Source organism: Nannobrachium achirus (genome assembly GCF_963921795.1).
Source record: "Nannobrachium achirus genome assembly, chromosome: 3".
In the NCBI taxonomy this organism is placed as follows: Eukaryota; Metazoa; Chordata; class Actinopteri; order Myctophiformes; family Myctophidae; genus Nannobrachium; species Nannobrachium achirus.
In genome coordinates, this window is record NC_137812.1 from 58358667 (window position 1) to 58375905 (window position 17239).

Here is a 17239-nt window from a genome sequence, read left to right on the forward strand (position 1 = left end):
CATACACATACCTGTTAATGCATCCTATTGATTTGAATGAATGCATGTTGCAGAAATCCTGTTACTCACGTGTCTAAGCAGAGATTCCTCTCCCAGCGCGCGGACCAGTCCTTTGGTGTCCATCTGGCCCAGCCTCAGGATGTATATTGGACGGCCATCTGGCAGAACTCACAGTTATCAGGCTACAGTATACTAGTGTATATAGAGGATTTCAACCTAACACTGTTTGACACGAGCCAAAGCCTTAGCACACATCCGGTTGACTGTTGGTTGGTAGCTACTGTATATCATCTTGTTTTCCTGACACCCAGCTCTTTATTGTGCATATCACAACTTTTTCTAAATAACCTCATGACAGTCATCAGTAGAACCCATGTGGGTGTGTGACATGTAAGCTGTTATATATATCGTCGTTGTCGGGTGGAAACCTTTTCGTTTTGTATTTATCATTTTAAAACGATTTAAACTAGTGAAAACAGCCGATCTACAAGCACACAACGCCTCGCACCGCGAGGCGTTGTGTGCTTGTAGATCGGCTGTTTTCACTACTTTTGTGCGACGGCCTTGGATGATGAAGCAGGGCTTTACTTTGTGAAAGAACGTACACATTTGAAACTTGGAGATACGAGGTTTCCACCCGACAAAGACGATATATATAGGCCTCTTAATTCAACCCCTCCACTGGAGGCAACAAAAAAACTAGGCTAGTCTGAGTGTGTGTAACTTGAGCCTTGGAGGGTAATTGGAGATTACACGTCTTCTCCAGGTGACAACATAAGATATGATCATCTATGAGGTGACCTATATATATATATGTGGATGTGAGAGACTAGGAAAATCTTTTGTACCGGCTGCCCTTAAGCTGTACAACGAGACACATAACGGACGAAAAGGACTTCCTTCCTAACTTAGACTGACGGAACTATTGCTGTATTGACTTTGACCCCTAAGGACCTTCCAGGGAGAGTGCTCATGTGCGTCTTGTGGTGACACGCTTCCTAGTTTCTTCTTCTCTGAGCTGTTTTTTTGCACTGATTAGGTTGTGTTGGTAGTTTCTGAGTATTTTGCTTTGTTTAACAATGACAGTGAGATACTTGTTGCACTAACTAGCATTGACTGTTACGATCTCTTTTTGTAAGACACTTTATGTATATATACTTATATATTATTCGCCCCCTCTATTGATGCACCTTCTCTTTATTGGTACTGTACTGCTCTTGTCTTTTTTTCTTTTCTCTTAACCATCTTTTTTCTTACTTCTCTGTAACTTTGTAAATAACTGTATACTGCTGTGCTACAACTGGACAACTGAATTTCCCCCTTGGGATAATAAAGGTATCTATCTATCTATCTATCTATCTATCTACATGCATAATGTCGTAAGTATTTCAGTTGAGTGCACCCAAACAGCAACACCCATCCCACCCTCTGATGTGGACAGCTGCTGCCCTACCTCTGTCGTGGTGGTGCCAGCCTCCGGTGTAATAGTCATGGAGGACCTGCGGTGAGGTCCAGGTCTCTAGCAGGTAGTCCACCTGGTGCTGTTTCCTCCAGGTCAGAGACTGACACAGAAACTCCCTGGCTTTGTCCATGTTGAAGTCCCGGGCCCGCAGGAAGCGCAGGATGTGTTCGTCCTTAGGGATCTTGGCAAACAAAGATAGTGGGGAAGTAGGGCATTCACCAAATATTCGAATATCAAAGTCACTATTCGACATTGTTCACCGAAGTCGAATATTTGCTAATTTTTTATTTTTTATTGTTTTCTCTTTAAAAAATATATAGTTTATAAAGCTTGGATAGATAGGAAGTCATAAAAATGAGTTGTCAATGCCCCTGGTGGATGATGTTGATGTGGATTTGTTAATGCTCTATACCAGGGGTTCTCAAACCTTTTTAGGCTGTGACCCCCAAAATAAACATACTTGAACTGGGGACCCCCACCCTGACAAGCACTTGGAATTGTAGGTATTACATTTAATGTGACTCGGTTCCGCAGAGTATATTGTGAAAATAGCAGATATACATGCTCACAACGCCTCGCAACGCGAGGCGTTGTGAGCATGTAGATCGGCTATTTTCACAATGTTCGACTCTTGTACTTAATATTTGACAGTTTGGCCAGTCCTGTCGAATATTCGACTATTCGAATACTTTGAGGTTGAATAATTCGAATTCCCACACATTTTTACCAATTAATTTCCAGAACTTTTCCAGAATATTTAACCCAATTTCCGAGTCAAAAAATTCAGAGTCCTATGCGCAATGCCCAAAGACAGGTAGTCTATGCCAGTGGTTCTCAACCTTTTCAGGCCGTGACCCCCGAAATAATCATATTTGAACTGGGAACCCCGGCACCCTGACGAGCACTAAGAGTTGAGGAATTTTGTATAACACGGTTTTATTGTGAAAATAGCAGATCTACATGCTCACAACGCCTCACAACTTTCTCCCTCTAATATTTGACAATTTGGCCAATGTTTAATTTGGCATTTCAGAGGTATTAATTTTTTCCAGGACCTTCCAGGACCCTTGATCAATTTAAAAACTTTTCCAGTACTGGAAAAATATTTTTCTAATTTCAAATTATTTCCAGGAATTTCATGACCGTGGGAACCCTGTACAATACACTGTACAAACTGAGGTAGACAAACAGAAGTCATGTAGAGCAGGGGTGTCAAACGGACACGTAGATTAAGTGGCTCCTTTAAATCAATCGTAATTCATTGTTCAGGTTTGTGTGTGCTATAATACGATTTTTACAAAATACAGGTAAACTCAACTTCTGTGGTTATTATTGTCATTGAAAACACGTGTACCTTGCCTTTGTGCATCTCCTGCAACCACTGGCGTAGTCTGATCAAACAGCTCTCCTGTAGGGGGGTTAGGTCGCCCAGGTAACGTTTAATGTAGTCTGCATCCAGCTTGTCTGTACCACACAAACATCATGAAACTTCTTAGGTGAAGTCAAACACCGCAAGCAAAAGGTAATGAAATTCTTCAATTCAGTAAAAAAAATAAATGCCATATGTTATTACCCATACATAAAAGAGCCCATTCAGCAGTGATTACCAACCTTCCGCCTGGCTCTCCGTCAGGCTGTCTGCCTGGCTGGCATTGACCTCCTTGGCTGTGTCCTGGGTGGCGCCGTCCTTGGCACTGGCAGGCAGTGGGGTGGCGATGTCGGGTGTGACCACCGAGACAGGTGGGTTGGTGGAAAGGGGGCTGGTAGGGAGTGGCAGGGGAGGGGTGGACGGTGTCCAAGGGGGCACGTGGGTGATTCCCTCATCGTCCAGTTCCTTTAGGTAGTATTCTATGATCTCTTTGCCCTGAGGTGAGAGGGGTGGTGGAATGGAACAGTGGAGGGGGTGGCGTAGAATGAAAAGGAGATGTTAAAGATATGAAAACATTTGGAAGAAGAATTTATAAGCAGGAGGACAAAAAGTAAACCAGTATGTCAGACAAGCAAGGGCACAGGTTTCTTAACAAAGATCAAGTTTCACTACATCCACCAAGACAATAAATTCCTGTGTGCTCCTTCGTTCAAGTGGTTGGAGCAAGTAATACGTGACAGGAAGTGTAATTGTATTAGCAGTATCCAGCTCAAATGAGATCAGCAGGCAGTTACACAAGCTTGTTTAAGCTATACGCCTGCATGGGCCAGATTATCTTATGCAACAAGAAGCTCTTACACCAGTGCCCAGTTGCAGAAATTACATCACGTTTCAAACTAAAGGTTGTCCCAGCAAAATACTTCCCAAAGCTAAGGGGTTCATTTAGGACTGTTGCATGGAGCCTCTTCGGTTGTCTCCTTCCCCAAGTGTTTTGACTAAAGCTTTCATAGTAGATGTACTGTTATATGATGGAACATGTACACTTCAGATACTATGGTTACAAGAGATTGGCTAAAAGAAGGAAGAAAATATCATCTATAAACATTTAAGTAAGTGACAGAATCTTTATCAGACAAAGAGAAAACAAAATAAATAAATAAAGCCAAACTGGACAGAAGATGAGAAGGTTTTTCTAATCGAAGAATGGAAAGCACAAATCAATCATGAAAAATAAAATGTAATCCAGCCATAATAACTAGGCACAAGCTGAAGCTGTGGCAAATAGTAACTGATAAAACCAATGCTAGAAATGCTGCTTGTGTGATTGGTGGTATAGGTCCTTAAAATCTTCTAAGGTCCTTCTAGCATGTAGTTATGAGCCAACAACACTTAGGACTTTATACTTCCCCGTATAAAACCCCTTTACATCTAAGGAAATCCTTATGGTGGTTTTATGCAACTCATTTGGTTTCCAAGGCATCCTTAGATGAATATGTAAAGGGCATGCTTAGACTAAAGCCTGATTTATGCCAAGTTACACACCTGTGATGCACGCTGAAAAGAGCAGAGCTACAAGCGCACACAGCGTGTCACAACACACTGTGAGCTTGTAGATCTTCTATTTTTGACACATGACACTGGCATACAGCCAAGTATAACTGTGTTTTAACTGGTTTTATGCCATCTGTATGATCAGGCTTCTCCAGCACAGCATAAGGGACGCCATGCAATAGCAATGCTGCACTGCTGTGTGTGTGTGTGTGTGTGTGTGTGTGTGTGTGTGTGTGTGTGTGTGTGTGTGTGTGTGTGTGTGTGTGTGTGTGTGTGTGTGTGTGTGTGTGTGTGTGTGTGTGAGAGAGCGACAGACAGACAGACAGACAGACAGACAGACAGACAGAGGAAGCGAGAATGCCTGTCAGTGTTGAAATGTTACAAGGTACTGTACACACTGTAACATCCTCAGAGTCCATTTACCGGTAGTTCTGTTTGTACACACAAGTTAAATTAACACTGCATGATTTTACAAGGTAAGGAAGGTAATTAGTAGTTGTATAAACGGACCTTGTTGATGCTACTAGCATACTGCTTCATAGCGATCTTCTCCACAGTGCTCTCGAAGCCAAAGAAGGACTTGATGTCCAGGCTGGCAGTCTGCTCGAAACACGTCCACTCTTCATTTTCAGGGTGAACCTGTGTACCACCCACACACACACACACACACACACACACACACACACACACACACACACACACACACACACACACACACACACACACACACACACACACACACACACACACACACACACACACACACACACACACACACACACACACACACACACACACACACAAAATTAGCAATGACCATGTTACTATAGTAACCACAGACACACAGCTTGACTCACAGAGAGAAAATTACACAGTGGGAGCTGTGAGTGGGAGCAGCAAGCAACCATGTGATCACGACACACGCGCACATCTCTGTATGTAGTCGCAGCAGGTGATTTAATACATACACGCATGTGTCTGAGTGCACACAGTAAACTTTTGAGTGTTAACCACTTTCAAACTGGAGTCTCTATTTTGTGCATGTCATTATAGGCCCATACATACTAGCATAATTATTAATTTAAAAAAATTAAAGAAATAAGACATTTTAAAATAAAATAGCAGATGTACAAGTTCACAGTGTGTTGCTTTGTGAGGTCTAGTGAGCTTTGTAGAACCGGGTGATTTGTTGTCACTCAGACGGTCAAGTGCCAAGATCTAGACAGGCAGAGCATGGAACGATATCTCCATATTAAAAGCTCCAAAAGCCAGGCAAAAGAACCCAACAAGGATGGGCTGGCGGGAGCCACAGAAGCTTTAGCCTAAAGCACCTGTGAAAGGAAGAATTTGGTTGTCATGGAAGACAAGTTCTTTGTGAAGTCTGATGGTGAATGCCAGCAACGCCAGTGGACAAAATGGGAGAGCAAGCTACCAAGGTCAGCGGGATCTAGAGACCTGTGGAAAATGCCTCAGACAAGATTAATGCTTCCTTATCTAGTGTGATGCCGGGACAATCCATGACCAATCCAACTGCCCAGGCCCACATAGAACATCAGTTCTGGCCCCAGAAAATGACTTGTTAATGGGAGCGGACTTCGACAATTAGCTACGTTTCCCCAATGACATCACCACTGCCATGCTGAAATCTGACATCGTTGTTGGCAACTTAGAACCGTGTCCTGTGCTGACAGTTCTGTGGGAGCAAGGGCATTCAGTAAGTATATGAGAGGAAAATAGTCACGGTATGGTGAGTTAGTGGCAGAATGCCAAGACTTATCTAGTGTTTCTGTGTATGCCTCATAACAATTAACAGACTCCTGTCCTGTAGTACTTAGCTGGCCCAGTAAGCCATTTGGAAAATAGCTTACCGACTATTAGGTCTGCTGCATACAGTACATGAGCTAACACACTTGCCAGCACACTTGCTTGATTAGCCGTCGCTACCAAAACATTTAAGTTTTGGCCAAGTCCATTAGCTCAGTCTAATTGAGTCTATCAGAGTTAATGTCTGCTAGTGTAGCGTGCCAAATCACATGATAATAATTACCCGTGTGCAGCCTTGGACCTAAAATTGTTTGGAGGATAATACAGTGTGCTTGACCTCATTCATTCAGAGCGGATCCATTTACTCCAGAGCAGGCCTACGGTCAGAGTTGGGGTTACTAATACACAACGGTGGCTCGGGCCTGGGGGGTGAGCACAGACTGTGCTGGCTTCAGATCTGTGTTTGTCCATTCGGGCAGAATGTGTTTGTGTGTGTGTGTGTGTGTGTGTGTGGGAGGGCGCTAAATTATTCAGCAAAAAGATGTCTTGGGATAGCTAGTGACAAGTGGGAACACAGCTTTCTCTGTCTATTTAGAGAAGCTTTCAAAAGGGAGGCAGGAAGGAAACAAGGGGGAAGCGAGAACATTAACATCAGCGCATTGTCCACGGCTGGCTAGGCCGTGGCTGAATACAAATGCTAAAAGGCGTGTTTAAGTGCATGTGCGTGTTTGTGCACTACTGACCGAGTAGCAGCAGGTTTCATGGATGATAACCCTATTGGAGAAGGTCTCATTGTGGGACTCGATGTGAAGTGTCCTCTCCCGTCGGTTCAGCGTGTTCCTCTGGATGAAGTACACGTAATCCACCCCCGCAATCTGCAACGCACACATACTTGCAGTGAAGAGAGCTGCTACTTTACATTAACAATGTGGAATGGAGAATTCACTCAATTAAGTATTGGTATACCACACACAGACGAGGTAGATGCAAGAAGTAGCATTTTAAAACTGGTATTGGGTATTAAACTTGCAGCCTGCGGGACCTTCATTGTGGTCCCTGGAGCAATTTATACATTTTCGGGCCCCCGGCCCCTTGGGTTTCTGACAATGTGGCCCCCTGTACTGAACAATTTAGTTGAATACCCCTGCTCTAGAGTACGGTACAGTATATGGATATTTTCCCCAATATTAACTTGAGAATTGATTAAAAGAAATCGTAAAAAGTAAGAAAAAAGGAAAGAAATTAGGAAACAGCTAAGATAACACCATAACCAATATCTACAATATATAACACCCCAAAATTACGTTATTTTGAAGGCAGCAATTGTCAGACTAGTGGAGGGTGCAAATAAGTTGTCCTTCTTCCAGCCCTGATTTCCTCTCGCTCCCTGCCTAATATTTTACAGGATGTCAGAGGATCTCAGATCTGTGCACCACACACCCTTTTGAGGAGGCGCGGGGCGTCCACGTCCAGGGCACAGCGCCGCTCCACATTGTGAGTGGAACCATCCTCACTGGTCTCTTCGCTGACCACGTCGCTGGCCACGAACATGGGGATGAGGTGACATTTCGGGAAGCGCCTCTCATAGGCCTGAGAAAGGAACATAAGAAAGAGTCATTTAATTGGTATTCTCTGACATCCTCTGAAATCTTAAATTAAATCAAAAACTTTTTTAGGCTGTATTAATCAGTTTTGCAATGCAATACAGATTACCGCAATTTACAAAATCCATGAGCCTCACTCTAAAACACAATTTGCGTCGGCAAATAAGCAAGTGTGGTGAGGGGAATCCTTCATTTATTGGGGTAAGACAATGTCAAAATACATGGGTAGAACAAAATCTAAGACCAAACAAAAGTGCATTCTGCAGTTCCAAAGGTTCTCACAGGAGTTGAGCCAGAACAGCCAGTGGTGTTGGCTCGCCTACTATACAACAAATATGGTTCAATACAAAATAATTGTTGCTGTTCCCAGGTGTAGCACAACCATGTTCTCATAAACAGAAAACAGAGTCACGCTATTGTGCAGATGCCAAGGCGAGCTGTTACGCAACGGGGCCTTTGCTGGTTCACACACAGTAACACCGCAGCAGTGTTGACGGCCATTTGTTTGGATCAGATTCACACGACTATATCTTAAGGCGGGTGTGGCAAGTCTAAACATCAGACAGAACTGGTCTGCTGAGGGTAAATAGGGTCATGCCAAGTTAAAGCTTCTCTCCAAAGGTTTCCATGTCCTCCCTGGGATTTGTACCTGGGCTTACGGTGTGAGAAACCAATCTCTACTGCACAGTGTTGCAGTAGTCTTGGGTCGCGCGCCCCCGACGACCCATATCTTTTCTGAGCCGGGGTCTAGCACCCCCGCAAGTTCACACCTTGACAACTGTTTTAACAAAGAAACAAGCCTGAAGCCAAACATAGACCTGTATAGTAGGTGTTGAGCAACGTTCGCGACCCCCCAAACATTGAATCACCATTGCACCACTGCTACTGCACTCAGTGCACTGCAAGACGGAATCCCTGCTTGACCAAGAGTGATATTGCACAATTTTGAGTCTGAGGCAGTGCTACTTCAACCAACCAGTAGGTGTGCTTCCTGACACCATGGTCTACATTTCTCAATGAAGTACATGTGCTCGCTATATTGTATTAGCATACACTTACACAACCTGCTCCTTTTCTTCCAAATGTTGTCATTATTTACGCCAATTAATTCCTCCCCACACACATTTCTGTGTGTTGTCACTACTGCTGTTGTATCCTTCTGGCTCACCTGCCAGTGAGGAGCCCCCACCGGGAGGACGTAGAGCCTCCGTCCTACTCCTCCCGCTCAACACTCCCTGGTGACAGGTGCCGGCCCAGCCAGTAGAAGTACGTGCAGTGACAGAACAACCTCCCCACCGGCTTCCCTTCCCCAAAACACAAGCCAATTGTGTAGACACTAGACACTCAACAATCCTGGATGCACCGCGGAGGATCATGAGGCCTTTTCTATAGTTTTACTAACACTAGCCCCGTTTATATGGACACTTCTAATCGTATTAAAAACAAGATTTTAGATAAACCCGATCTAATTCTCCTTGAATAAACCCGATCAAAACCAACCGATGTAAATTCTGATCAGATGCAGAGGAGTGGTCTAGACCTTTTTACGACCCGATCAAAAAGAAAATCCTTCCATGTATACACCTAACCCGATTAGAGTCTGATCATGTTCTTTCAGCGCATGGTTCCTGGCCATTTATTGTGGCACTTTTTGTGATGTTTCACCACATTAGTCTATTTAGTTTATAAACGCATTTTTTTAATCAGTCCCAAGACTCCTGTCTCGATTGAGAACCGTACGACAGATCGATCAACTAGGCTATAAAACTCAGGGAGCATAATTGTTGCGCACACACACACACACACACACACACACACACACACACACACACACACACACACACACACACACACACACACACACACACACACACACACACACACACACACACACACACACACACACACACACACACACACACACACACACACACACACACACACACACACACACGAGAGAGAGGGGGGGGGTTAACAAACCGACCCAAAAACTTCACAAGCACAAATGGACCCGTACGTGGGGTGTGTGAGCGCTGTGTGTGTGTGCGTGTGTGTGTTATGTGAGTGAGTGAGATTCTAGCACGACTGGACGTTACCCTGTCCTCGTTCATCTATCCTCCTGTCGAGTCCTGTGCGTCTTTGACCAGGTCAGATTGACCTGGCCACTAACTAATTGTCTTCTTGCGAAGTTGCGATCATAAATAGCCAAAGAAACCACCAGCAAAATATCCTATATCCTTCATCAGATAAATAATATTTAAAGGGGACTGGGGTAAGGGGATATAAAAAGAGTCTATTTTAAAAGTATTTAACAATACAGACTTTTTGTTATTATCGTGAATGCACTTGTCCATGAAGCATATTATGTTCTATATGGGCCGTCGGCGAAAATATGGATTGTGATGTGATGATTATAATAATGATAATATAGGAATAATACATGTATACAGAACAACGCACATCCCCAATAATCTAATTAAAAGAGCATTGAAGCTTATTTTTTCACTTTGGTGGGGCTGTGCATTTGCATTAGGCTCCATTATTATTACTATTATTATTAAAGGATACAGGGATCATTTGCGTCACAACACGATTTAAAAGTGGGCACATGTAAACACCAGAATCTGGATTGATCTCACCCCATGTAAACACTTGATCCAATACCTTCAATCGGGTTTATTTAGATCAGATTGGAACGAAGCAGTCATGTAAACGCAGCTAGTGTGGAGCAATGCAATCTGAGACTCCAATGCTGAGAAGGATACAGAGTGAGAGAGAAAAATAAAATTGCAAAGGAAAAAGCCGAAGGAAACAACAAAAGAGAAAAAGTGCAAAACAACCACTTTTGTCAAAGGGAACATAGCGTGGAAACATGCTGTACAGTGTGTGACTGAAGGCTGAAACATGCTGTACAGTGTGTGACTGAAGGCTGAAACATGCTGTACAGTGTGTGACTGAAGGCTGAAACTCTCTTTCAGAGGTGAGAGGAGAAAAGAGGGAGAGATGAAAGAACTAGAGCCCGACCGATACATGGGTCAATTCGATATATCGGTCATTTTGGAGCTATCGGATATCTGTGAATTATTCCACCGCTATCCGATATTAATTGTCTGTAACGTGTCTGCGGAGACAGCATGAAACCCTGAGTTATATAGGCCTATTTGTGGGAAATACCAGAATTATCCAGCAGAGTGCAGTATAATAGTCCAAGACGCAAGCCAACACTATAGTGGAGTTGCTGCCTCTCGTGTGTCATTCACTCACCACATGTGCTGTATAACTCTGATTTTTCATTTTGGGGTGAAGGAAGGTGTGTAGACCTATGTGAAAATCCACAGAGAAATATAGATGTCTGACTAAGCCTACTATATAACCAATTGGAATGAAATCTGCTCAAACTGTCTGATATACGGATACAGAACCATATATACTAAGGCTTTATAATGTCTGGTGGACATTTTTTTTATGTTTTGTAAAAAAACATATATATATATATATTTTTACAAAACATCGGTATCGATATCGGTATCGATGCTCTAGCACTCTCCAACATCGGATATCGGTATCGGACGAAAAAAATGGTATCGGTCGGGCTTTAGAAAGAACCAGTGCTATTCTCAAGGGGGGGGAGAGTTCAGTTGAGCTCTTAAGCCCTTTGCACACAGGCGCGTTTAACCGCACGGATAAAACGGACAATATTATTTTTTGAAAAGAAAACAATGATTCTCTATGACCTCATGCACACCGGCTCCGAATTAGCCGTGCGACGAGTGGCTGCCGCCGTGCGTTTTTTTCTCTATCGAAACCAGTTCGATTCGTGCGTCTTGTCGCATGCGGTAAAAAACTCATCACTCCTTTTATGACTCCTTTTTGGATCCGCAGCGCCGATTCCGCACAGCCTTGCACACCAAATCCAATGCGTTTTATTCATGCCGCAAACGAAAGAAAACGCAACTGTCCTGTGTGCAAAGGGCTTTAGTTATAAACTATATATGAACCGTTACAATAAGAGAACCGCTTGTCGAGGCAACAATATAGCCTCGACAAGCTTAGCATTTACAAGAGGGTTTGGACTGATTAGTATGGGAGCAGTATCAGCGGCGGGATACTTTTGTGCCATTAGTAGGCAGTCAGCAGGGTACAGCAGTTTCTGACATACCAGTGCCAGGGCTATTGAGCCACTCACTCCATGCCCCTCTGCCTACTGGCTGAGTGAATGCTGAGCTCTGTTGTTCAGTGCCTGACACTCTAGAACACAGTGGCCCGTCCTTTGTACAGCGGTCAGCACTACAGCGCTGACCGTAAACATCAGCTGTCCATCAAAACAACCCTTGATCAACAGCAAACAGCCAAGTCAACCATACAAGTCGAATGGCATCCCCAAAATGGGAATCTCTTAAACAAGTCGAGCAGCCAAAAAGCTGAAAAGATATTTTTGGAATGTTGTTGGTGTAAAACTATGAAAAAAAAAGCTGATGGTCTGAAAGGATTCATTGTATTATATCAATGATGAATCAAATAAGCTATTTAAAAAAAACTCCCCCAAAAAAACGATGTTAAAATTAGCCTGAGTTGCATCTTCGAAAACAACCTGTTTTTAAATGGGATGAAAAACAGGAAGCCTAATAAAGGTCACCTTTCCAGGCTATTCTTCACAGGGAAATGGAGAGGCATGCTGCCTTGTTCAGTTAATAGATACAGAGAAGTCCAGTATTATAGTCTCATAGATTGGCATTCAAAATGTTTTTGATTATGAGGTTGCTTTGATAACAGACATTGTTGCATTAATGCATTCGATTTCTGCGACTGATTGCTGTGCACTGAGCCCATTTAAATGGAGAAAATCATTCAAGCATTGCTTTTACCAATCCCCATAATCAGATCAGCACTAGCATTGGCTAAAGCCACAAAAATAGAAAGAAAAAAAGACTGTTTTTGCTTTGCCAGTGGGTTGCTGTAAAATGTAACTGACCATCCAAATTCCCACATAAATTAAATTATGTACACTGCTTGCAAATCAGAATGTATTAGGGGTGGGCAAAAATCATCAATTCACTCAAATATTGTGATTTCTAATGCCACAATATGGCAAAGCAAAGTAACTACTAGCAATAAATCACTATATAATAAATAATCGCAATATAAAAAGGCACCCTAGGTGTTGAGATCGTATCGGGAAGTAAGTGAATCGTCCGACCCCTAGTATGTATGCATTTAAAAAAAGGTTCACAGCTAAACCAAAACCTTACTCTCAAATGGGGGGTTTGCATATAAACTTGAGATTCCTTAAAACCTATCCAGAATATCTCCACCTCCAACAGGATCTGACCCACATTCAAAAGTCTGAGGGTTGATCTTGAGTCACAATTTAACCCTAACCTATAGTTTACAGTTTAGTTTACAGTTTAGGCATTTAGCAGACGCTTTTAATCCAAAGCGACTTACAATAAAGTATAGTTAGGCCTAAATCAGAAATTAGACTACAAAAACAAATATGTTGCTACATACTGTACATGTACTGTAAGCCCCTCCCATACACTAAAATGTGTTCCCGGCCTCAAGTAAGGTTCTCCACTCATGACTTAGCCTATGTGTAAATATACACACTACCGAAGGTTCATTTTGGGAGTGTGTCACGTTATCGCGTAGTTATACAATAGAGCATGACTTGATCATTAAAATTGTTTAAAAATCTGAATATAGGGGGCACGGTGGCGCAGTCGGTAGTGCTGTCGCATCATAGCTAGAAGGTCCTGGGTTCGATTCCCGCTGGGGACGCTGTGGGCGTGTTCTCTCCTCCGTGTCATGAGTGACCATACCCTAGGTGGAGTTGGCAAAAGGGCTGTGTGGAGTTTGCATGTTCTCCCCATGTCCCCTAGGATAGGTATCCTCACAAAAAACATGCAGTAATCCTGGTCTCTAAACTGCCTCCCGAGGGGAAAGGAACTGGTTGGAATAACGTGTTCCTTTCAAACGCTACGTCCAACCGGGGAAACTCTCCCCTGTCAGGTGAAAAGAAGTGGCTTGGACTCCTCATGCATAGAAGGAAGTATGAGGTCAGTCTGTTGCTCTCCCCAGGTTGGCAGAGGGAGAGTAGCGTCCAGGATTACTTTAGATAATTGACACCGGGTGAAAAAATGGGTTACAAAAATCAAGAGTCACAACAAGAACTGATATGCATCCGTTCTTGATCTTCACAGCACATGATCAGTCTCATCAGACCAGTCTGCAAATCTCCAGGTACATCAGGTGAGGTGATAATGTTGTGAAGCTGGTAGGGTCGGAGTTCAGACCCATTAGAATTCAGACCCAGGCCCCAATTCTTAGCTTGAGCTTTGAAACCAAAATTAATCACACAATAAAACTAAAATAAAGCACAGCGTTCCTTGTAGTGACTACTCTGCTTAATTAAACAAGCAACACCTGTGATGGGAGGAGCACACTTAAAAGCCACAACAATATACTGTACCTGCACTTATGACTTATCCACCAACAATCCCTCTGATGGATATCCAACAGGTGATTAAATCAAATCTTTTGTATGTAACCAATCTAATCTAAAGTCACATGCTTTAAGACAACACCCAGGTCTTAAATTATCCACCAACCCAAACAAACAGGCAACCCAAACTTCACAACAGCAAATATTGATCTTTCTCTGATTCAATACTTATTACATGAAAAACAAAGTTATGTACTGAATAGACCTTACCCGTTCGAAGATATGTGCTCCAAAATATGTGCAGAGTGTGGGTTGTGGGGAAAGTTACTGTGGTGCGTGCGTGAGAATATGTGGGAGCATCATAATGTAAGGAGCAGCTCATGGAGGAGTGTATATTTATGATGCAAATAATTTAACAGCAAATTTAGGTGAATAGAAGTATGAATGCGCTTGCTCCACATAGTTTTTTCATACCCGTTGGAAGATGAGACACACATCAAACGCACCTGGTAAAAGCAAGAGAGAGAGAGAGAGAGAGAGAGAGAGAGAGAGAGAGAGAGAATGCACATTCCTAACTGAGAGAGGGGTGTGTGTGTGGGGCTACAGATCCCATGGCCTGGAGGAACGGACCGTAACCATGACAACAGGCTAAGAAAACGCTAATAAACAGCTTTACTTTGGGAGAAATGAAATTCGGGCTCCGTCACCGTTGGTATAATGCTAATGGCCATGTGAACTTTGGGATCAGTTGCTGAAGCGAGTGAATAGATAAACGTAGATAAGCGTGAGCGTTAGAGCGTTAGAGCGTGAGTGTGTGAGTGAGTGAGTTGTTTGGTGGTTTATCTGATAGATAAGTCAGTATAGCTAGTTCTAAGCGAAGCCAATGGCTCAGAAGGCTAAGCCAGGTGTGTGTGTGTGTGTGTGTGTGTGTGTGTGACGTGTGTGTGTGTGTGTGTGTGTGTGTGTGTGTGTGTGTGTGTGTGTGTGTGTGTGTGTGTGTGTGTGTGTGTGTGTGTGTGTGTGTGTGTTTCTATAGCAACAGGATACATTCCAACACACCTCCACTGGCCAAGATGTGAGTAATCTTGAGATGTGGGGACCCTTGCATTTGTCTGGAGATGTTATGGTTTTTCCAGACATGCATGAGAGAAAGTATTAAAACAATCCCCTGTTACTTAACTCCCTTCCTGCATACAGAAAACTATGTCTCTGCATTCAAGAGGGCTCAAGAGGGTTTATTTGTCACTCACTCATACAGCGAAATGTTGGTGGCATGTTCTGCAAAACTGTGCTAATAATACCTTTTTTTTCCCCTATGGGAAATGAAATCTTACCATTTATATTATTGCATGGGCTTGAGCTAAATAGAAAGTCTGTCTAAGGAGGTACATTTCCTAGTGTACATAATCTACTACTTCAACAATCTTTGTGCTAGAAATTCGTATATACTTAAGACATGTTAGAAGAACACAGTATACATGATTACATCTATCTATAAATGCGACAAATCTCTGCGTGTGTGTTTGTAATCCGCGTATCTCGAGAACCGTTCGTCTCACCGGCTTCAGATTCGGCACGCGCATTCCCCGCCGTGGCGCGGAGTGCAGTGCCGGGCCTCGACCCGACCCGATGTGCGGTTTTCCGAAACCGGCGCAAAACGTTCGGAATCTCCTTATGCAGAGCTGATTGTTGACATCAGGCTGTTCCGGAGGAAATCGGCGCAAGCGCTGACTCATTGTGACATCACTTCATAAAAGGCTCTGACATCACGTACACCACATGACCCCACACTCCTATGACAGAGATCTACATATATGGGCATATGGGCATTCTGACATCACTTCTGCTGACTCAAAGACAAACAGGCAAACAGATGGTCGCTGACTCATTGTGCTCAAGATGAAGACAGACAGATACAGAGATATCCATATATGGGCAAACATCACGTATGCCACATGAGTCAACAAAAAATGCCATGGTTACGTATTGAATGTCATCAGTATGACGTAACCGAACCATGGGTAGAGGGGCATCATTCCCCACGGGTGGCAAAGCAAAGAGGCTGTGTATACTGCTCAAGATGAAGACAGACAGATACAGAGATATCCATATATGGGCATAAAATGGACGCTGACAAACTAAATAAAATAAATAAATGGGGTTTGCGTTAAAGGGTGGGGCATTCATTCCCTATTTACATCGTTCCCGAGTAGGCCGGTCCCCGACTAGACGATTGGCCGCCCGAAGGTAAGAGATCTCCATATATGGGCATAAAAGGGACACAGACAGACAGATACAGAGATCTCCAAATATGGGCATAAAATGGATGCAGACATACAGATATCTCCATATATGGGCATGATAAATCCATATATGGGCATAAATGGACCCAGGCAAACAGATGGTCAAAACGGGTCCTATGACAACAGTTATAATGGGGTTTGCATTAAAGGGTGGGACACAGACAGACAGATACAGATATCTCCAAATATGGGCATAAAATGGACGCAGACATACAGATATCTCCATATGGGTATGATATATCCATATATGGGCATAAATTGACCCAGGCAAACAGATGGCGGAGCTGATTGTTGACATCAGGCTGTTCCTGAGGAAATCGGCACAATCGCTGACTCATTGTGACATCACTTCATAAAAGGCTCTGACATCACGTACGCCACATGAGTCAACAAAAAATCTCTGTGAATGTGTATGTATGTATGTGAATCTCGAGAACCGTTCTTCCCACCGGCACGCGCGTTCTCCAGATATGGGCATAAAATGAATCCCCGAATGGGGAGCTGATGTCTGACATCAGAGTTTACCGCAACCGGTACTGTGTGTGCAGAGATCTCCATATATGGGCATAAGGGGACAAAGGCAAACAGATGGTCAAAACGGGTCCTATGACAACAGGTATATTGGGGTTTGCATTAAAGGGTGGGGACAAAGGCTAACAGATGGTCAAAACGGGTCCTATGACAACAGGTATATTGGGGTTTGCATTAAAGGGTGGGGCATTCATGGGGTCCGCTCCAAAAAAG

General features: G+C 43.3%; 1 protein-coding gene across 1 annotated transcript in view; it reads right to left on the reverse strand.

The window, feature by feature from the left end:
- LOC308281413 (SEC14-like protein 1) overlaps nucleotides 1-17239 on the reverse strand; it is a 52862-nt gene that overhangs the window by 15708 nt on the left and 19915 nt on the right. Inside the window, exons 3-9 of the mRNA XM_080721585.1 lie at nucleotides 7587-7736; nucleotides 6890-7021; nucleotides 4893-5021; nucleotides 3074-3326; nucleotides 2817-2926; nucleotides 1454-1643; nucleotides 70-158 (exon numbers count right to left, since the gene is read on the reverse strand). Coding sequence (XP_080577711.1) covers nucleotides 70-158; nucleotides 1454-1643; nucleotides 2817-2926; nucleotides 3074-3326; nucleotides 4893-5021; nucleotides 6890-7021; nucleotides 7587-7736 — 1053 coding nt within the window. The remainder of the gene's footprint in view (nucleotides 1-69; nucleotides 159-1453; nucleotides 1644-2816; nucleotides 2927-3073; nucleotides 3327-4892; nucleotides 5022-6889; nucleotides 7022-7586; nucleotides 7737-17239) is intronic.